Genomic DNA, 21,749 nt, shown 5'->3' on the forward strand with positions numbered 1-21,749 from the left:
ATCACCGTTCGGATTTCCAACACGCTTGCTAGGATGGCACGTGTATGGCGGGTAAAGGCGCGTGGAGGAATGGTGCGTTTGGGCTTGAAACTTGTTGAATTCAAATCCTCTCGGACGGGGATTGCCAAACGCCCGTCATTTCATCATTTAAAAAAGCCCTAAAAGGCTCCCTCACTCTCAACGTTACATTTTTTTTTTTTTTTTTACAAACGGCTACTCTCTCTCAATTCCTTAGCTTCCAGCATTCTCTGCAGAACGAAATCTCCATTTCCATGGAAGCTCCAGATCCGAAACAGAACGATAGATACCGAACTGAATTGCTCAATCAGGTCTGTTCTTAGGATCTTCCCTTCTTGCTTTTATTTTCATTTCATTCTCAGATTAAAAAGTCCAAATTATCATAACAGATCTCTGCTTAATTTTGTCAATTTCAGTGTGGACAGAACTGGCATTCATCTGTTTCTTTTTTACTTTTTTCCTCTTTTCCTCCCATGGACAAGGAATTATCTGAATTTCCTGTCAAACTTGTTTAATCCAACCACAGTGCATTTCACCTGTGTAGTTCATCTTAAATGTGTGAATGCGAGTGGCTGATGTGATTAGTAGCGAGAGACATATGAATCCTATCCATCTGTTCCATCATCGGGTGGGGCCCACCGTGAACACGCCTGGGCGCAAAAATATGCCAGTCCACTCATCAGGCCATCCATGTACGTGAAAAATGGACAATCAGGAAATATGACTAATGCCTGTGGCCCATTTGATGAATGGACTGGCCTGATTCGGGTTTGTTCCATTGGGCTGATGAATGACACAGATCTAGAACACGCACCATGCCGTGAAGAGAAACCAATCTCACACCGGACAGTATCCATCCCTTGTCTACTAGCTGTGATTATCTAGCCTACATATGATATGATTGAGTTGTAAGGATGGAAGAAAGTGGCATGATTTGTTGAGCTCTTTTCGCTGGTGAAAATTCCGACTTCCATAACTTTTAAGTGAGTACAAGTGGTAAAAAGGTTCAAAGTCAATTGAATTACCAACGTCCATTGTTCTCACATTCACTAACATCTTACTCAAAAAATTCTCTTTTTGATTGTTTCGTCTGTAAGTTCAAATTTTGTTTTCTCGATAGTGGAAAATTTGGCTTACCTGTTTTCCTTTGATGGATCATAATCTTTTTAACTTCTATCAAATCTTTCATAATTGCTTATCTTTATTCCATCAAATATCTATATTTACTCGGGTACAGTTATGGTCTACATGGCAGACTCATTTGACCCCAAAATCTAAGAGTACACGGATTCATCTGTATATTTAATATTTTAGTAAGATTATTATTGAAATATTTTAAGGTACTCCTATTAATTAATAGTTTTATATAACTAACATTCATACTATTGGGCCAATATCAGAAATGGATCTCACCTCACACCCATGTCATGTAATATCTGACTTGGGTATCCTGAGGGCTGAAATATTCTGGCATCACAGTCAACATTCAAATGTGATCAAACCATAGTGATAAATATCTTGTCTAAGGTGTGTTGCTTCTGTTCTAGATTCTTGTCTGGATCAAGGTTCAAAGTCAGTGTATCGCATATTGTATTGTTCACCACTGCATTGCCCTGTATCAGGCATTTTTGGGCCAATACAGTCATATTGTCCATGGACGATATGGTGCATATCGGGCTATACATGCCTGTTTTGGATGATTTAAACATTGTTCTAGATCCCACTACTAGCTCATTTGTATGATGAACATGTCCCAGACCACCTCTGCCTTGGTGGCCTTGTTCAGTTTCCCTGTCCTGTTATTCATGCAATCCTGTAGTTTTCTCGCTTCTTATAGTGATCTTGCGTAGACAAGTTTCTGCTACTTTATGAAAGCTTATATTTTTAACTCCTCTTTTTTTTTTTTTTCCCCCTGTACGGACCATCTGAAACTCCTTATATACTGATCATGAGACTTACTTTTATTAGTTGGTTGTGATAATTCTGGTCTTCATGCTGTCACCATTTACTTGTAGCCCATGTTTCTTAATTTATCTGGATGGTGAGTTTATTATTATTGCTAATTTTATAATGCTTTGGATCTCTGCTTTCCTGATCTCTCTGGTAAGGCTCATTTTTCATCTTCCAAGTGAATATGAAAATCTGGTTTTTCTGTAGCTTATATTCAATTATGAACTATCTCGATATATTGGATTGCTCTACTGGGGTATATGCTTCTTCGGAATGAATGTGGAATTTTTTTTTTTTTTCTGTAGCTTATATTCAATTATGAACTATCTTGAGATGTGGATTGATCTATCGAGGGATACCTTTCTTCATTAAAAGTTCAGGCTTTCTCACAGAAATGATCTTCCTATGCAGAGAAACAGTTCATTTGGTATGTCTAATCTCCCAAACAATAGGCTTGTGCAAATGGAAACAACTTGCGGATCTCTTCTATATGAACTTCAGGTTTCTTTTAACACACACAAACAAAAAACATTTTCTTTCTGATGTTTTTTTCTAACTATACAAAAGGATCTCGATGGTATTTTATCAATTTATTTTACTTTAGTTTATTTTTGATCTGTGGTTACTTTTGAATTTAGATGATATGGGATGAAGTGGGAGAGTCTGATTCTGAGAGGGACAAAATGCTATTTGAGCTAGAACAAGAGTGCCTAGAGGTATACAAAAGGAAGGTTGACCGGGCAAACCGCTTTAGAGCTCAACTACGGCAAGCAATAGCTGATTCTGAAGCGGAGCTTGCAGCCATATGTTCTGCAATGGGCGAGCTACCAGTGCATCTCAGGCAGGTGTGTCTCCATGGCCTTTTTCCTCCTTTTTTACATGAAGAATGCAGACTACATTATTATTATTATTATTATTATTATTATTATTATTATTATTTGTATTAACTATTGACATTGGGCCTTGCAAATGATAACCCTCTTCATGATATGCATGCGAGCCTGTCACACTTGTGAGATCTGGGCCACCGATCAGGTGGACCATGCTATCTATGCACCCTGGCTCAAAAAATCAAGATGGTCAGCTTATCAGGTCAGAGCACGATAAAAATGGATAGTTGATTCAATTCACCAAATGCTCCACATTCAATGTCCAGGTGTGACAAGCCTGATAAGCAGACCATCCTGCTTCTGGATTAGCACAATATACCTGAACTGAATGAGTGCCATGCTTGCACATGTTCTCCAATATTATTCTTAATCTTCATCATGAGATAATCGTCCGTGTCTCTATTTGAAAAGAAATGCCAGATGGTGAGACAGCCTGACTTTTATAAAATGAACATAAGCATTTTCTGATTTGCATCACTTTTTTATTGTGTTATCTACCTTCTGTGGATATTTTGTATTTGGGTTCCCATCTTCAGCCCGATCAGAAGACAAAAACCTTAAATGAAGAACTTAGGTCCACTTTACAACAGCTAGAGGAGATGCAAAAGAGGAAATGTGACAGGTTGAATCAATTTCATGAAGTTTTAGAGCAAATACAACAGATCTCTATGGAGATTTCTGGATCTGGAGAGTACACTACATCTAAAATGGTTGTGGATGAAACTGATCTGTCCATGAGAAAGCTCGAAGAATTACATAGACAACTCAAGGCACTCCAAAAAGAGAAGGTATGAGCTTGTATTTTCCAAAATCACATGGCTTTATAGGGTTACCATACCTTAACCTTCATTCTGTTGTTCTTCTACCACTGATGTTGCTTAATTTTCTTCACTTGCAGATTGATCGCCTGCAGCAGGTCTTGAACCACCTAAACACATTGAGCTCTCTATGTTTAGTCCTGGGTATGGATTTTAAGCATACTGCTGGTGAGGTTCACCATAGTTTAGATGATTTTGAAGGATCAAAGAACATCAATGATGAGACAATTGAAAGGTTGGCTGTTGCTATACAGAGATTGCGGGAGATTAAGATACAGAGAATGCAGAAGGTAAGTTATGGCAACTAATTTATTTTATGGAGGAATGTTGGTTGCACACATTTATGTATTACAAGGTCTCTTGGGAACATGTGGATATCGCACATTTGATGGGCCATGCCATATATGTAGCATCACCTAAAAAAACAGGCCAGATGGATGATCCCAAGTACTCGATTTGAGGAAAGAAACTGTCACCATCCATTTTTAGGTCCTGTTCCACTCAAGCAGCTAGGATCATCCAATCATGTATATTTTGGGCCATGGTCCCTTTATAATGTGGCCCAGTGGGACAGTGGTCTAGTAAGATTCCTCTATGTTATGATGATCTGATTCATTCTTTTCATCTTTAGACTGACCTTTTACCTGTGGCAGCTTCAAGATCTTGCAACTTCTATGTTGGAGCTATGGAATTTGATGGACACACCTGTTGAGGAGCAGCAGATGTTTCACAGCATTACCTGTAATGTAGCTGCTATGGAACACGAAATAACTGAGCCCGACACTCTATCAATGGACTTCTTAAGCTATGTGAGTCTGCAGCTGTAAATGCATATGGTTTTCCAGCTATTATCTTGAAGTAGGTAGCAGCAAAAGTTTTGAGGGGATTTGCAGCTATTATTTACAAGTAGCTTCAACGTTTTGGTACTACTTTCTGAGCAGGTGGAGGCAGAAGTTTTGAGGCTCGAAGAGTTAAAAGCAAGCAAGATGAAGGAGCTTGTTCTGAAGAAGAGGTCTGAATTGGAGGATATTTGCAGGCGGACGCGCATGGCAGCTGAAACAGATACTGCTCTAGAATATGCAATTGAAGCTATGGAGTCAGGTAAATAGTCTATTTAGTGGTTGGTAGTGTAGCAGGCAAACCCTGCCACACACAACCAGCTGCTGATTCAAGCAAAGTCACAAATAGCTTCTGTAAGATTGAGGTTTATCTTCAGAGCACAATTGCAAATGTGGCAAACATTTGTGAGACCTGGTTTGTTCATCAGGGTAGGCCCACTTTGAAACATGTCCTGATCCAAAGTTGAGGCCTGACTGCTCAATAGGCAGGCTACACATGTTTGTTTTTTTCCTAACTGTAATGTCCATTTCTCATACATGGTCGTCCAACGTGATGAATGGACCGTCCTGATTTTTGGGTCAGGGCGTATTCAACGTAGCACTCACCTGATGCACGGCCTCCATCTTGCACATGTTTGCAGCTCTTTCATGTGGTAATTAAGAGGCATGCAATTGTCTGTTGCTTCTGATGGTGCCTTCTCTTTTCAATGCAGGAGCCATTGACCCTTCCTGCGTCTTGGAGCAAATTGAGCTTCGAATTGCTGAGGTGAAAGAAGAAGCTTTTAGCAGGAAAGAAATCCTTGAAAAGGTCGAGAAATGGCTGGCTGCATGTGAAGAGGAAAGCTGGCTTGAAGAGTACAACCGGGTTAGGCATATTTCGCATTTGTCTTCATCAAAAGACATTATTATTTCATCAGATCCTCATCTCTTGAACAATGCAGTATCTTGACCATTTGGCTATTTTTAGGATGAGAACCGATACAATGCCGGAAGGGGGGCGCATCTTGCACTGAAGCGTGCTGAAAAAGCTCGTGCTATAGTTACAAAACTCCCAGGTGCAAATAGCATCCCACATTCTAATGTCACTTTGTTTAATTACGATGCTTGTATCGTCGAACTGCTTCTTTTTTTTCTTTTTTTTTTCCAACGTACCTTCCAAAAAGTAGATGAGGAAAGGAAAATGTTACATCTGAGGAAAACTATGGAAAAAAGAAATATGTGAAAAAGAATCCATTACTAACCTATTTGTTTTAGCATATTTGATTGATTTCAGTGTAAATGTGGAATGGTCAATAGTAAAAAAATGAGAGTTGTCTCTCAAAAAGGGTGGAAACTCCATTTCTTAGGTTTTAGAGCGGAAAAAAAAGCAATGACACTTATCTGAAGAAATCTGAGGAAAACAAAATCGATTTCCTAAGCCCTCTCGTCTTTCACAAAGGAGAGAAACTGTCACATCTGAGGAAATTGATTTCCTTACCTCAGTTGTGAGTTCCACCAGTCCAAACAGCCCCCAAGGCCTAAGTTGCATATATTATTTGGTTTATTTTTGTATTGCATTTGAAGCAGTGCTTGTGGAGGCATTAGCATCCAAAACGGCAGCATCGGAGAAAGAAAGAGGCACTGAGTTCAGATATGATGGTGTAAGCACCCCCCCTCTCTCTCTCTCTGTTTTTTCTTTTTATCCATTTAGGCAAGGCTAGTTGTTGAACTTAGTTTTTTCATTTTCTCTTAAATGAGCAGGTACGGCTTCTTTCCATGCTTGAAGAGTACAGTTTATTAAGAGAGGAGAAAGAGCAAGAATGCAGAAGGCAGTGTGTATGCATGGCCTTCTGTTTTGACTGTATGAAAATTCAGTTCATCATGCAGGCGCTGGTGTGGCCTTAGCTAATATCTGAAATCTCCAAATGCAGGATCAAAAAAGGCTTCAGGGACAACTGATGGCAGAGCAGGAAGCACTTTTTGGGTCGAAGCCAAGCCCCTTGAAACCCCCAAGTGCAAAAAAAGTAGCTAGAACTTCCGCTTGTAGTGCAACTGCAAATCGAAGATTGTCAGTTGGTGGAGGGGCGTTGCAACCCTCAAAACTTGATTTTTACCCTTCAAAACAAATTCATGGTTTGGCAACGGCTGCAGTTGTGTCCCACCCACCTATAAAGGGCGATCAACTACCGCAGGATGACTCTCAGATGGATGATGGTTTTGCCCCTCTCTCTCTCTCTGTGTGCGCACGCGCGCGCGCACGCGCGTGTCGACCCTCTTTACTCTTTTAACTTCTTATAGTACAATGAGGTTTGCTTACCATTGCTTGCTCTTGTAGTTCTCCCATTGTTGCTCCCTTCTTTTATTATTTTCCATACAAAGGACAGACATAATGGCCAGCATTTCAGCACCATATGGATGAGATCTCTGATCAATGGTAATTTTCCCATGAGAGTGGGCCATCTGTGGTGGTTAGCCCATCTGGGTTAATGTCATGGATCACGACATGGTGAGTCACCAACAGCCAGCAACGGCTGGAGAGCAGTAAATGTTGAGCCACTCTGGTAAAATTCTGTCACAATGCTTACGTACTTCATTTGATTATTGAATAAAACATTGTAGGTATGACTGCTCTGCGTAAACCCTTCTCTCCGATCAATGCACTCTCCTCCAAGGTCACCGCATCGAATTGTCTGGATCATCCAAATAGTTTCCATAATGGGATTTCCCTGAAATCAGTCCCAGTCAACAACACATCCCTGACCACACCCTCCAAGCGGGCCATTGTTCCTGATGACCAGAACAGGACACCTAAGGCGGTTCCAACCCCTGCACCGGCAACTCCTTTGACAGTATCTACACCCATGCAGACAGCAACAACCTTGGGTACAGTTTCAGTTCCTTATGGAACTATAGCCACTGATGTGCTGGAGGAAGAGATTGAGTATTCATTTGAAGAGAGAAGAGCCGGTTTCCTCATTCTGTAAAATACATTAGAATTGAATACAAATCCACATTCGAATGATTCCGGTTTCCTCATTCTGTAAAATACATAAGAATTGAATACAAATCCACATTCGAATGATTTGAATTTCGTCTCACAAATTTCCACACTCGAATGATTTGAATTTTGTCTCGCAAATTTCCATTCTTTCTGTTCTGTTCTGTTGTTTTTTGTTTTTTTTTTTTTTTTTGGTGATGGATGAGTCAAATTGCAGTTGGCTTGTCTTGATTGTAAATTGTTCAGTTCCAGTTTGTATTTTGAACGATGATGCATATCATGATTTCTTGCAGCATGCCTCGCTTTATCTGATTTCATTTTATGCCTTTGCTTGAACCAACCACGGCAGATTACTGAATATTGAAATTCTTGGGAAGCAATGTATGAATTTTGACCAGAGTATATCTGCGGCATGCTTGGAGTTTCAGTTTCTATGAGTGGGCTCAGCTGCCCAGATTCATTGATCTCAACGGTTGGTTTCATATGTGTAAATTTCACAAAGCTGTGATTATTTGAAGTCCCATACAGCTTACCTCCTGTCTAGTCGTCAGGTGGGCCACGACGTACATCGAATCACCATTTTTATCTGTCCCTTTTTTCAGTACACGTGTGGCTCACACACTAGCCTGATTATTGGACTAGGCACATTCATTGTGGGGCCCGCCTGATGAGTGACGAACTGCTTGGATGTGTCACCGAACTGCCACATTGTGCTAGCGTTGGCATTTCTTTCTGGAGAGCAATTGTAGTGGAGCTGTGCAAAAGTGGGCCCATGTGGTCTCCATATGCCATCCAATCCATGCATCAGGTGTGCCTTGGCATGATGAATGGATGCCCCAAAAGTCAGGTCAATTCGACCATCATGTGGGCTCCACCACTTGAATTTGTCTGGTGTTTGGGCATTCTCCATTGTTTCTTTTGGGGTGGCATACCTGATGAATGGATTGACCTGATGTTTCAGTTCCCAAGTCTCACCTGATGGACGGCTTGAATCGCACAGACAGACCATATGAGCCAGATTGTTGCTAGGCCTACCACACCCTTCGGGAATCTGATTCCAATGTAGGGAAGTTACACAATATCCTCCATTGGTAGTGGGCCCTCACTGTGTTCAACCTGCCTCCCACTCCTCACGTGCAAGGGGAATGGCAGATCAGGCCGTCCAATTAGTGAGCCCGACCAACCACAACTCAAAATCTACTCGCTCACATGCTTCCACGGACGTCCTTCAAAGAGACGGTGAACGGGACCAATCTGATGAACGGCTCTGATCTCACACACGTGCCCGGGGGAGTAAATGGTCGCTCTTCCTTGTTGCTCTGATCCAGCACAATCCCATTCACATCTCTCTCTCTCTCTCTCTCTCTCTCTCTCGTAGGTGGTTCAAATTTTCGAATACCCACACGAAGAAAGCCCGGGAAGAGAGACGTCTCTCTCTCTCTCTCTCTCTCTCTCTAAACAGTGAAATGGAGAAGAGTATCAAAACCTTCACTCTCCTACAAACCGTAGCTGCTGCTGGAGTCTTTTCTGCCGTCTCCTTCTGGTAAACCCTCCATCTCTCTCTCTCTCTCTAGGTTTCTAGGGTTAGGGTTTCTGCTTTTCGATCTCCATTACATAACATTCAGTGGCCGACTCTGATCTGTGGCGTTGGATCAGGGAAGGGGGTCCGTCGCCCTATAACTGACACGTGGCACGTTGGGAGTTGGATCCGATCCGTCCATCTAGTGTTCCCTGTTCATATATGGCCATTGGTTGGAACCTTCATATCAGATGTTGGAACCTTCATATCAGATGGGTGATTCTGACCTTCAGTTTCTCCTGTCAAGTATGTTTTTGCCTTGACGGTTCATATTAATTAGATTGTCTGTTTGGATTGATTTTCAACTGCTGGCCGTTCATGAGAAGGATCCATTAGATGTGGGGTCTGGATTGGTTGAAATCACCTCTTCTAATATTCAATCAATTCTGATTGATTCCCAGGTATGGATTCATGTTTGGAAGAGAATCTGCTCGTAAAGAGCTCGGGCATCTCATTGAAGACCTCCGCCGCGGCAATGCCGACACTGAAGACATGGCACAGAATCCCTAAATCAGTTCCTTTTCCACCGACAAGTAGGGCTTGCAATTCCTTTGCTCAATTCCATTGCTTGTCTTTTTGGCGTCGCTTGTAATAGGATTGTAGTTTTTTAGTAGGTACCGATTCTGTGTAGAGAATTTGATGTTTGAGAAAGAGGTGCGGATATCGAAGAAGACATTTGTTGTATCACATGGAAATTATGGAATGAATATGTTATTTTATTTGGCTTTTACTCTTCAGATTCAATAGCAATTGTGAAGATTTTTGCTGTTTGCTGTTAATAGTGTTTAATGAAGCAATTTGCTTCCCCCAACAACCTGTGCTTGCAGAGCTTACCTTTTTTTTTTTGAGAATTAACTGAAACATTCATTGAAAAGAAAAGGAATACAGGGAGGGGAAAAGCCTGCTGAGATGGGAGGCCAAACACCCTCTAAAAAAGAGAAAAATTACAACTCGACAGATTAACCACACTACAGGCCTGGTGATCCCAATTGTTCGAACGGCGGACCCTGTCCTAAGCGGGACATGATAGAGTCCCCCTTAAGTGTGGACTATTGGCTTTAATTTCCCATTTCCAGGCCACCAATTTTAGGATATTGGGCATGGTACATCCCATGATGGGCCACACAAGATGAATGCCTCATATTGTTGAAGGCTAGGACCAGACTGTACCATTGCTGGACTGAAAAACAATGTTTCTTTAAATTGAACATCATATATATGGCATCAAATACTCGGTACAGTCTTTAGGTATTTTTCTGATGGGGCCAAAGATGCCCATTTGATTGTGTCACGGGATTTACCTTCCGCAATCAAAGGTACTGAGATCGAAGAGTGAAAGATGCAAAGTATATTATATTAGGGCCAACGTTGTCAAATGGCATAAGCAATACCATGTGACCCAAGGGGGCTGTGCGCTGATGCGATGGCACAACCCCCTATATATATATTGGAAAAATTCAAGGAAAATAAAACAAAATATAAGAAAATTTATGTAAAAAGACTACAAGCATAGGAAATTGTTTTTTTCTTCTTATAGTTTTTTTTAGACTATAACAAGTCAACTAACAACTACTCAAATGAATGCAATCCTCAAAATGTGAAAACCAATGTATAAATTTTATCGATGTCATTTTAAGAGAGAATGTGAACAATAGAGTGTGAGAGTAAGAGAGGAAGGGAGTTAAGAGACTAGAGAGAGAGAGAGAGAGAGAGAGAGAGAGAGAGAGAGAGAGAGAGAGTTGTGAAAATAAGGGGATTGGAATATCTATGACTTATATGGTCGCATACTTTTCTGTGCGACTACATAAGCCCCGACAACACAATAACCGCATATGCCACATGGCATATGATGTAGGACGTGCCACAAATGCATTCTTAGCGCAGTTGGACCAAAAGAAGCCCAAACGAAAGCAAAAGTAGTTTGTCAAAACTAGATACAATCCTATGTAGGGCATGGTGTAATTGGGTCCTAGGCGTGACTGGTTTGAAGATATTCATTTCAGATATGGAGAAATTGTCGTTTGAAGTATTAACCATAAAACAACCGTAACTTTTGATCTTGGCATTGTCATGAAACACCATTGCTTGGAGTATCTCCGATATTATTGAAATATCCCCAATATTATCTGTATCTCAAGCTCAGCGATACCGACAACACTGGTTGTATAAAAAATTCCAGGTATCGGCGATGTATCGCTAAGTATTGCTAATGTATCAAAATCGCCAGTGTATCACCAATATTTTCGACTGTGTAAATTCCTAGCGTTGCTTGTATCACTAGTGTATCGGTGATATTTTGATAATATCGCCAATGTATCGATATTGCGATAAATCTATTTATTAAAAAAAATAAATTCCATTTCAGTTTTTTTTTAATGGGCATATGGTTCTATACAATGATCAAATTGTCAATGATATTATCATTAATGCAACATGAGCAATATTGAGACCAGATTCTTTTATCTCATTTTCAATTGTCGACGATTTCTCAGCGAAATATCATGTGTTTTCGATATTCTGAAATACTAATGAATTTTTGGATGGAAGGTAGGATGGTTAGATGGATAGATGGGATTGATGAGATGGTTGGACAAATTTCCTACAACAACACTTCCTTTTAAACCCCCCATTAAATGGAAACTTATTATATATGCTTTCTTCTTGCAATTTTTTTTATTCCTAAATATGCAAATACATGTATTTTAGCATTTCTTGAAGTTTCTCTGAAAATTTCCACCGTTTTCCCCATGTTTCCCTGCATTTCTGGTTATTGGCGATATCAATTTTTATCTTTCAAAAAAAATAAAAAAAAAAATCGGTGATATCAATTTTGTTTTTGTATCCCTGGCCAGCAAAACTACTCATGGTGATGCTGATACTTCGAACACTGCGAAATGCACAACCTATCGATCTTTATGTAATGTTGGCTCCAGGGTCAATCGACCTCACAGCAAGTCGCGGGCGTCCATTTCTCGAGAAACTGATGCAGGACGATTAACCACTTGCTCTAAAAGCTCGAATTGATAGAGCATAGCGAATTAATCTCTTTATCTCATAACCCAAGCCCTACGTCCATGGGTTAGGTCCTCAGTCGAATCTCCTCGTAGGCCCGAAATCCAAGTGTTCCGCCCCCTCGTGGGCCCTAAATCACATGGGTTCCGCCTCACACAGGCCCCAAATCCATGGGTTCCGCGGGCCGCCCACCCCGAGTATGCCCCACATCCCACAGGCCACCCCACTTGAGCCCGGTGTGAAAATGCCCTCGCATTAATCACCCCTAGCTCGAATACGAGACCTCCCTCTCTGATATCAATTTGATGCAGGACAATTAAACACCCCCCCACATTGATTTCTTTTATTTATTTGGTATGAGAATTTCACTATTTCTTTAGTTCTAGATATGCAACTAATTTCATATGAGCTTTTTCCATGCCGAGTTTTGTTGATGTACAGTGGGCTTGATGTTTTAATTATTTGCATGTTTTCCGTCGAAGAAAAAAGAGCTCAGATTGATGTACGGTGGGCTTGAATTCAGGACCAGGAAGTGAGGCCAGAATTCTAGGCCTCTCCCTACTTTAGGAACCCATGTATCTGGTAATCATGTATGGCCTCATAGAAGTGAAATTCTACTAGCCCCAATGGAATTCTTGATCGCCATAGGGTTTGATTTGTGCCCAACTGATTTATATACACAATGAATTCATTTATTTGGAACTAGAGAAACAACATCCAATGAAGTAAAGTCAATCATGGCCCAGTTATGTTAGGATGTCTTTGTAACTCTGTGATTTATTGGTCCATTAATTTTGACAGGAGTTTTAGCCATCCATCGACTGTCTGTAAATTTTATCATATGCATCTGATTCACACCTTTTTTTCTCATTTTTATGTCATTTGTATGAAAGGAAAAAATCACCTTATCCGGAACTTTCTAAACAATATTCCTTTTTGCTAATATCCCTTGAATATCTTTACTAAGATATCAGCAGCAAAAAAGAATAAGAATAACTCTGTTTGGAATCTTCAAAGTTTGAATGAGTGGCACGCATATGATCATGTCGGTGATGATTGAAATGACCTGAATGAATTTTGCATTAGCCAAGAGCATGCTGTTGTATCATTTTCATGTCGAGGGGAATATTGCAGGTCTACTGACCTTTAAACTAGAAAAATATTAAAATGATGAACCCATACACTCTATTCAGCATGGGTTTGGATAGATACACCATGTATTCATGTCCCTGAAAGAAACTGGGACAAAGAAATAATAATCGGTTTATATTCTAAATACATCGAACTAAACTAAAATACAGTATATGTATCTATAATTCTAAATATTTATATTTTTTTCCTGCTCTTTCTTTCTCCAACCTAGAATTAACTGGATTATGTTCAATCTTGCATACATGTATCTTTACACCAGTGCAACATCCTTGGTCTTCTGGTTTCTGTTGCTAATAGAACCGACATAAAGGTCAGACTTGCCAGTATCCCATTCAGATAGCCCAGTCTTCCGACCACCTTCTGACATGCTCTTCACGAATGCAACAAATTGCCGCCAGTTCTCGCCATCGAATAGCCTCTTATTCATCCTCAGATATGTGAATGCACTCAATCCATTGCCGGAATCTGATCTACTTGTTACCAGAATCTGCCCATATGCTCCCTCGTCGTACCTCTCCAGTGCATTCTCTCCAGCAAGCTCTGTCTTGGCAGTCTTTGTTGCTGTCTTGACTTGCCGGACAAGCCCTTCTGGTGAGCAGTTTGCATGCTCTGGCTGTTGCTCGTTCCTCATTTCCATGCATGTGAAATTGAGTACAACACCCCTCCTACCCATCATCCGTGCTATGGGTAGGTACCCATCTCGGTGTCGGGTATTGTAGTATCCAGCCGTCAGTTCTGCTGGGTGGGATCTTGTATTGTAATGCCAGTGGATCCCAGCAACCTTTCCAGATAGCTTGGCACCAGTGCCCCGGAATATCCCCTCGGCAGCTGCCAAGATCTGGTCACCATGTTCAAGTAACTTTCCAGAGTACCACTCCATGAAGAAGTTACCATACTCCGTATTCCATGTTCCGTCTCTCCTAAAGAAGCCAGTTTCCTCGGGGAATTGGTTGTAGTGACCAGCATCATGTGGTCCACCTTCACCCCAATTCTCCTTTCCGATCGCTACTGCTGATGCTTTTAGAGAAGCTCTCATGTACTGTGGAGAACCATAGATCATGTAAGAATACAAATTGGACATGGACATTTTTTTCTTTAGAAAAAAAAAGGTTATTCAGTTGAAAGCTTTCAATTTTCTTATTTACCTTGTCGTAGCATTGGAATTCTCCAATACCAGGGAATCTCCAAGTACCATTGCTTTCTGGATAAGATGGATACCTCAGCTCACCACAGGGGCCCATGCCAACTTGAATTTCCTGACAAAACAAATTCAAATGAGTGATGTGAGATTAAAGATCCATCTGGAATCATGGAAAAGGAAATGAAAGGAGCTTATCGCTGGGCCCTTAGATGCAATATTTTATATATTGGAGTGAAAGGTAGTTCAAGATACAGAGCTCATGATTCATTGGACAAACCAAATGGATAAGGGAGGTTTTATATATATATAGACACACACACACACACACACACACACACACACACACACTGCTCCCACCATCATCATAGACTTGTCCCAGCAGTTTGGATAAGCTTTTGGAATCCTAATTGGCTACTCAAAGATTCGAAACAGGAATTCTCATATATTACCTGTTAACACAAGTAAATGGTAGCTGTCATCTTATTGTATTTTCTTTTTCTTTTTCAATGTAGCTGAACTTTGATTTTAAGGTTAGTTTTAAAGTTAGATACGTAAGAAGGTGGGTGTTTCTCTTTTCTTTTGCAGGTAGTTCTCTTGATTGGATCTTGGTTAGGTCAAATTCTTAGGTAAGATTTAAAGCGAAGCTGTAAGTTGTAAAATGAAATTCGGAGGTGAGTTTTCAAAGGGAATTGAGGCCTTACCACAATCACTCCTCCAAGATAGTCCTGGAACTTTTCACGGAAGCTGGTCATGTAATCAGAGTAGACTTGGATGGGTGTTCTTCCTCTCAGTACAGGCAATGAATCACAGCCCAAAGATATGTATTCAGGGTTTCTCCTACCTGATTTATCTGTGTAGACAAGATCAGGGTTCTGGCTGATTTCTTCAAGCACCCATGGTGGTAAGGGAATGCTGATAATTCAAGAAAAAAATAACAATAAATTAGAAATCAATTTCTCCACACAGGAATAATTATAGCAAAAAAGAAAAAGTTTTTGAACTTAAACAGAGGTGATGGTAAAACCTTCATCTAGCATCAAGCAGAAAGATTGTAATATACGAAATAGTTAAAATAAATCAAAGGATTATAATAAGACAAAGGCCAATAGTTGAAAGGCATGAATTTAATAATAATAATAATAATAAAGGAAGAAAAAGAAGATGGCTGATAAAAAATCTCAACCTTTGCAGTTCCGGAAAGAGTAAAAAACATGGTAAAGCCTAACATGCCCAATCTTTGCAAACCAAAGAACGATAAAGAAGTGGTTAAATACAGAAATGTGGAGTTAGGAATCCTGCAGAGGTAAATTTTCATATATAATTCCATAGAAAAATTAAAAATTTGAAATTTATGAATAATCGTTAAATAAAAAGAAGAAAGAAGTCCCACCAAAAAAAAAATGCCTTAATCTCTCTACACACTAGGAAAACAAATTTCCAAACAATCGACAAGAAAAAATAATCTTAATATCTAGAAACCATGAAACTCCATAAGCTAAGGCTGAGATTGGGTGCACTAAATATCATGAAATTTCGTGATATTTCTTGATTAATCAGTTTAATTTGGATCAAAATATTAAGATATTTGGTGCAACCAAATGCAACCTAAAAGAAATTCAAGACTCGACCTCAACAAAACCTGGAAACAAGAGAACATGGGAAAATTCAATAACACAAGAATAAAAAGAAAAGAAATCGTGGCATACCTGCAAGAGTCCCCAACATTCCCTCCACACTGATGGAAAGACATAACAATCTGAAGCTTCAGTCCATTCTTTTGGACCATCTGAACAAGCTCAGCATATCCCTCCCAGTTATATTTCAAAGGCCCATCTTTCTCTACCAATCCCCACCAAGCATCCACCATCACACCTTCCACCCCAGCGCTCTTCAACGCCATCAAACTGGCGTTCAACGCACGCGGCTTGTTCAAGCTCCCCCCCATCGAAACCGTGTCGAGGGGCAGCATAACAAATACCGGGACACGAAAACCCGGCTTTGAGCTGCCGGAGAGTTTGTGCAGTCTCTCCTCCATGTCATTCCTCCTGACAGAGAAGGAGAACGCCTTATCTTCCGAGACTTGCATTCCATTAGTCAAGCTCTTCGCTCTGAGACGGCAAGAGGGCTTGAAGGGTGTGTAGGAGATAACGCTGGAGAAATCTTCAGGTGTTTTGTGGTTTTTGGTGTCTTTTGGGCTAATGAAAGAAGGAGATGAACGGAGTGTTAAGGCCATTTTTCTTTGGTAACGGATAGAGAAAATGAGATAATGAGAAAATACGAGGGAAGGAGGGAGGATTTATAGAAGAAAAGTCCTGTTTGGGTTCCAAAGAAGACAATGGTAGTGGGCTCCATCTTAAGAGTAGAAAAAGCGTTAAAAAGCAAATGAATCAGCTCACTTTTTTGAATTCATTTTCTACGCGCTTAGATCTTTTCAAACCTACTCAATAGTTGCCACGTAAAATACAGTCTTTTTTATATATTATTTTTGGGCCATTCAACTTTCATGGTGGGTAGAATGCCATGCACGCACCACAGTGGGCCCCATATGCAACTTGTGTAGGGTAAGAAAGAGGTATAGTGGGTCATTTTGCATTTGGTAAAACTCGAGGAGGGTTGAGAAGGAGAGACTTTTGAAGGACGTGGATTGCCTACTGATGCTGCCAGTGGCGATGTGGCTACTGGTCGGTGCCCTCTGGGCCCCACCATGATGTATGTGTTTTATCCACGCCGTTCGTCCATTATTTTAGTTCATTTGAGGGCATGATCCTAAAAATGAGGCAGTCAGGTGGACCCCAACCACATGAAAACAGTTGTTATAGCCCATTGTAATGTTTATTTGCCTTCTAACCTGTCTATTCGGTCACGCTGAAAACGCTAGTAGCTAAGCTATTGTACAGTCCTCTGTGGGCCCCACCATGATATACGTTTTTCTATCCATCGATTAATTCAGATCATTTTCAGGCATGAGTCCAAAAAAAAGGCAGATCCAATTCTTAAGTGGACCACACCACAAGAAGACTGGTGATTGAACGTCCACCATTAAAAGCTTCTTACGCTCACTGTAATGTTCATTTGCCATCCAACCTGTTGATGGGCTCACACAGACGTGGAAGAAGGGCAGCTTCACCCAAAACTTGTGACCCCCAAGAAGTTTTTAATGGCGGGCATTCAATAACTATTTTTTTCTTGTAGTGTGCTCAACCGGAGATTTGGATCTGTCTCATTTTTTGGGCTCGTGCCCTAAAATGATCTTGAAAAATGTACGGACGGTGTGGAGAAAACACTTACTGTATGGTGGGGTCCACAGTGCACGATCCAGTAGCTGCTGGCTACTCACAGCATCTCGTGTCCATTAGAGGTGGGCATCAAGCCAAGTCGAGTCGAGGTGGGCGAAGCTTGGCTCGGCTTGTCCATGGTGTACTCAAGTTCGAGTTAGGCTTCAAGCTGAATATTGAAGCTTGGCTTGTTTGTTAAAGCTGTCGAGTCGAGTTCGAGTCGAGCTAGTGGTTTGAGTCGAGTTGAGTCTAGCTTGTTCATATCATCATATGTTAAGTTATTAAAATTTTGGAACCCGCATTCCACTTATTAGTCCGCTAGGTGAGCTGTCCCCCTCCCCCATATCTCTCATTGTTTCTTTAGGTGTGGCTCACCTGACCAATGGACCAACCTAGAATTTGGAATCTAGACCTAACTAACATCAGGGTAAACATCTAATGAATAGTTGGATGGCCACTCCCTAATCGTGGTGGCCCCACAACTCAAAAGTATGGTAATTGCCAAATGCCCAAACATATTGTGATCATATTGCCCAACAGATCATGTGTGCAAAAGGTGTAAATATTTCGGATAAGGCAATTGCAACATGCAATATGTTGGCACTATGGAGGGACTTCTAGCAAATGATTCTGGATGGTTACTTTACAAGTCGTCTATCTAAAATCATGCATAGAAATATCACCGGATGCTTTGAGGGGGGGAAAAAGAGCCGATCTATACAGAACTTCATATATGGAGATTGACCATAAATGAGTTTTACAGCCATGATGGGCAGTGAAAATACATTGCATTAACTTTCGTACCTACGAGATAGGTAGTGATGATCTGGTGGAGGGATGACCGTGCAAGCAGCGCTAGGGCGATGGATCGCTGGTAGGGCGCTGGGCAGCGACTGGGTAAAGGGAAGAAAAGAAAGGAGAAAGAGAGGCTAGGGTTGGAGTAGGGTGACGGGCAGCGTTAGGGCATTTTTTTATATAAAAAACTAATATATATATATATATATATAATCGAGTTGAAATGGTCTGTGGTCAAACTTGGCTTGAACTTAACTCGAGCTTTCAAAAATCAGCTTAACTTGACCCAAATTGGCCATTCAAGCCGAGTAAATCCGAGCTGACTCGAGCCAAGTCGAGTGAGGCTTGGCCAAGCGAGTTTTTCGAGCTGACTCTACGGGTGAACAGCCCTAGTGTCCGTGGCATAAGTATTTAGATAAGACTGAATGTTCCTCAACCGACCCTTAACTTATCCACCACCTTGAGTCACGGCCATCGTGTCACATTTCTTTGACATCCGAGCCATCCAAGAGGTGGCCCCCATGCTGAAGATCATCTGGTACAAAAATCAGGCCGATCCACATATCAGATGGGCCACATACAGCCTGAGACTAACCTGCCTTTGCACCAGGTTATCTTCAAGGAGGGGCCCTTGTGAACAGCTCGGATGTCTTGCACGTGCGAAACCATGGCAGTACGTGTAGGGTGGACGGTCACTTTACAATTAATGGAGATGTATTTAAAAACCTGATCATTAGATGACGTAACCATCCATTTTATGTAAGGCTCCCCTCTAACCATATCCATTGATAGCAAATGGGTGACTATGATGAGCTGTATCCACGCAAGAAGGCCCCACCATCCACCGTCAATTCCTTGTCTGGGGGGCGAGGCTTCGGTGGATCCCCAGGTACACTGAGGTGGGTGGATCCCTGACTGTGGGGCCCACCATTATAGAATATGTCTTACATCCACTTCGTCCATCCATTTTGATAGATTATTTTAGGGGCATGATTTAAAAAATGAAACAGATCCAAATCTCTTGTGGACCACACCATAAGAAACAGTGGTGACTGATAATTAAAAACTTCCCGTGGGCTACAAAGGTTTTATATCAAGCTGATATTCGTGTTCTCCCTTCATCATAGATCTTTGTGACCTTATTATCAGTTTGGATGGAGAGTAAACATTCCAGTGGCACCAATAAGTTTTTAAATGATGCATATTCAATCAACACTGTTTCCTATGGTGTGGTCCACCTAAGATTTGGATATACTTAATTTTTTGTATCACGCACTAAAATGAGTTTTCAAAACGGATGGACAGCACGGATGTAAGGTATATACATCATGTTAGGCCCTACAGTCAGGGATCCACCGATCTCGATGGATCCCCGAATCCACCGAAGCCGCACCCTTTGTCTGGTCCCATCACATGCCTCTTGTGGTTGACAATATCTTCCGTAGTATTTTTTTTTATTATTTTATTTTGTTTGGTTTTGGTCGACACAGGATAAGAAGACCAGACTCTCTCTCTAGAGAGAGATGTTTATCTATTGCCACATGCTTTTGCCAACGTGGCGTGGCACGTGGGCGGTGCCGGTGGCGATCCTAACCAATCGTTCTTTTGCGAACGTGGCATGGCATGTGGGCTGTGTGGCTCTTAACCAATCAACGATTTCCACACCTTACCATCTTAATTGAAAATTTTTAAGAATAATCACCCCGTCTACTTTTCCTACTTTTGTCATTTCAATTCTACCAAAAAGTAGAGAAATTGGGTGTGTGTGTGTCTATATATATAGGGTGGAAATGTTAATTCCTTTTCTTAATTTGCTTGGCTCACATGAAAACGTGGCTCCACGTGTCAGCTTCCAACTTGGAAGAGGGAATCGGTCACGTTGGCTTTCTAAAATTTGTTCGGTTTTCTGGTTCTTGCCGGCAGGGTGGCCCCTTTTTTTGTTAAATTTTTTTTTTTTTTAATTTTAATTTTTATATTGATCAACAGACAGAGCAATCCCAAAATCTCGGTGCCTCTTGCATATCACATGTTCGATGATTTACTTATGTTGGAAGTGATTATCATTAATTTATCTTTTTTGTATGGTTAATCTCATTGATTTACGTATGGAAGGAAAATGTGTATAATTTCCCATTACATGGGAGTTACCATCCACAATCAAAAGCCCTAAGAGCCAACTGTGAAAGATGCCAAGTATTATATTAAGACTAATGTTGTAAAATGGCATAAGCAAATCCATGCGACCCAAGGGGGCTAAGCAATTATGGTTTTCATTGGAACAAAATATTGCTATACTAGTATGCGGGAAAGATTAGTGCTAAGCTTATTTATTTATTTTATGGAAGATCTAGATTGCTCATCTATTGAGCCCTACTATGGGTGGACCATACTCCAAAATTCGCAACTTTTGGATGGCACTAAATGTCGACTGGATGAAATTTTTTTACCCATTGAACCAACTAATAGGTGGGACTTCTTTAACCATCCATTTGTAACTGACTTTTTTCAATAGTCTCGATACCTTATATATGTGCTTGATGCACCATGATAGATTTCTTGATTACTGACTTGATAAAAGTGAGAACATTGGATGCTTTCCCTTGATAAGTGTAGATGTCCTTATGGCCGGGCAAAATCCGATTCGATCCGATGGATTTGACCCGATCTGATCCGATCCGAACCGAAGGCCGGGATCGAGTAGGCCCACTCAGATCCGACCATACATCGGATCGAGTTCGAATCAGTGGTCAATCCGGACCGATTCGATCTGATCCGATATACGGTGGAAATCAATACTTCTACTTTTTCATATAGTATCCACTTGAGCTTTGGATATGCATCAATTTTGGGTTCAACCCCTAAAATGATCTGGAAAAACAAATGGACAGTGTGGATAAACCACATGCATTCACGGTGGGCCCAACAGGGTTTACTCAGTAGATAGGAGTGTACTGAGTAACTCAGACACACAATCCGATTTCGTGTGAAAGTGAAACACACCAAATAGCTGGTGCAGATACGTGTCGTGCGAAGACGAGTGTAGACGCGCTTCGAGCTCTGAGTTGTGCAAACAACTCAAATGAAATCAAAGTTACATGAGCCCCACAATGATGTATTTATTATATTCATACCGTTTATCCATTTTTTTTGTGATCATTTTAGAGCATTTGAAAAAATAAAATAAAATGAATTGTATCTAAAGCTCAAATGGATCACACCGAAAATAGCAGCGATGATAATGATTTTCACTGTTAAAAAATTTGTAGGGCCCACCATAACGTTTATTTTCCATGTAATCTGTTA

The 21,749-nt window shown here is 40.8% G+C and overlaps 2 protein-coding genes and 1 long non-coding RNA gene across 3 annotated transcripts; 2 read left to right on the forward strand and 1 right to left on the reverse strand.

The window, feature by feature from the left end:
* The first annotated feature begins 82 nt into the window (after positions 1-82).
* LOC131248099 (65-kDa microtubule-associated protein 3-like) lies at positions 83-7,633 on the forward strand. The gene is made up of 13 exons (XM_058248154.1): positions 83-329; positions 2,380-2,469; positions 2,607-2,813; positions 3,395-3,646; positions 3,757-3,966; positions 4,330-4,485; positions 4,618-4,777; positions 5,229-5,380; positions 5,483-5,570; positions 6,082-6,155; positions 6,256-6,330; positions 6,426-6,708; positions 7,114-7,633. The coding sequence occupies exons 1-13, from the start codon at positions 273-275 to the stop codon at positions 7,476-7,478; spliced, it is 2,169 nt and encodes a 722-aa protein (XP_058104137.1). The 5' UTR covers positions 83-272; the 3' UTR covers positions 7,479-7,633.
* Positions 7,634-7,671: 38 nt separating this feature from the next.
* Positions 7,672-9,801, forward strand: LOC131248104 (uncharacterized). The gene is made up of 2 exons (XR_009172141.1): positions 7,672-9,035; positions 9,473-9,801. It is a non-coding gene; the product is annotated as an uncharacterized LOC131248104 (long non-coding RNA).
* Positions 9,802-13,243: 3,442 nt separating this feature from the next.
* On the reverse strand, positions 13,244-16,648 carry LOC131248100 (beta-amylase 3, chloroplastic-like). Its single transcript, XM_058248155.1, has 4 exons — positions 16,083-16,648; positions 15,078-15,288; positions 14,381-14,491; positions 13,244-14,274 (listed from the first exon to the last, which is right to left on the reverse strand). The coding sequence occupies exons 1-4, from the start codon at positions 16,607-16,609 to the stop codon at positions 13,486-13,488; spliced, it is 1,638 nt and encodes a 545-aa protein (XP_058104138.1). The 5' UTR covers positions 16,610-16,648; the 3' UTR covers positions 13,244-13,485.
* Between the last annotated feature and the right edge of the window lie 5,101 nt (positions 16,649-21,749).

Source organism: Magnolia sinica, chromosome 6 (assembly GCF_029962835.1).
Source record: "Magnolia sinica isolate HGM2019 chromosome 6, MsV1, whole genome shotgun sequence".
NCBI lineage: Eukaryota > Viridiplantae > Streptophyta > Magnoliopsida > Magnoliales > Magnoliaceae > Magnolia > Magnolia sinica.

Excerpts from the sequence above, each read along its gene's own strand:
- LOC131248099 (XM_058248154.1), top strand. The coding sequence starts at position 273 with ATGGAAGCTCCAGATCCGAAACAGAACGATAGATACCGAACTGAATTG. Across the intron at positions 4,486-4,617 it reads CAATGGACTTCTTAAGCTAT|GTGGAGGCAGAAGTTTTGAG; the intron begins GTGAGTCTGCAG and ends CTTTCTGAGCAG. Across the intron at positions 6,331-6,425 it reads AAGAATGCAGAAGGCAGTGT|GATCAAAAAAGGCTTCAGGG; the intron begins GTATGCATGGCC and ends CTCCAAATGCAG.
- LOC131248100 (XM_058248155.1), bottom strand. The coding sequence starts at position 16,609 with ATGGCCTTAACACTCCGTTCATCTCCTTCTTTCATTAGCCCAAAAGAC. Across the intron at positions 15,289-16,082 it reads AATGTTGGGGACTCTTGCAG|CATTCCCTTACCACCATGGG; the intron begins GTATGCCACGAT and ends TTGAATTATCAG. Across the intron at positions 14,275-14,380 it reads AATTCCAATGCTACGACAAG|TACATGAGAGCTTCTCTAAA; the intron begins GTAAATAAGAAA and ends GGTTCTCCACAG.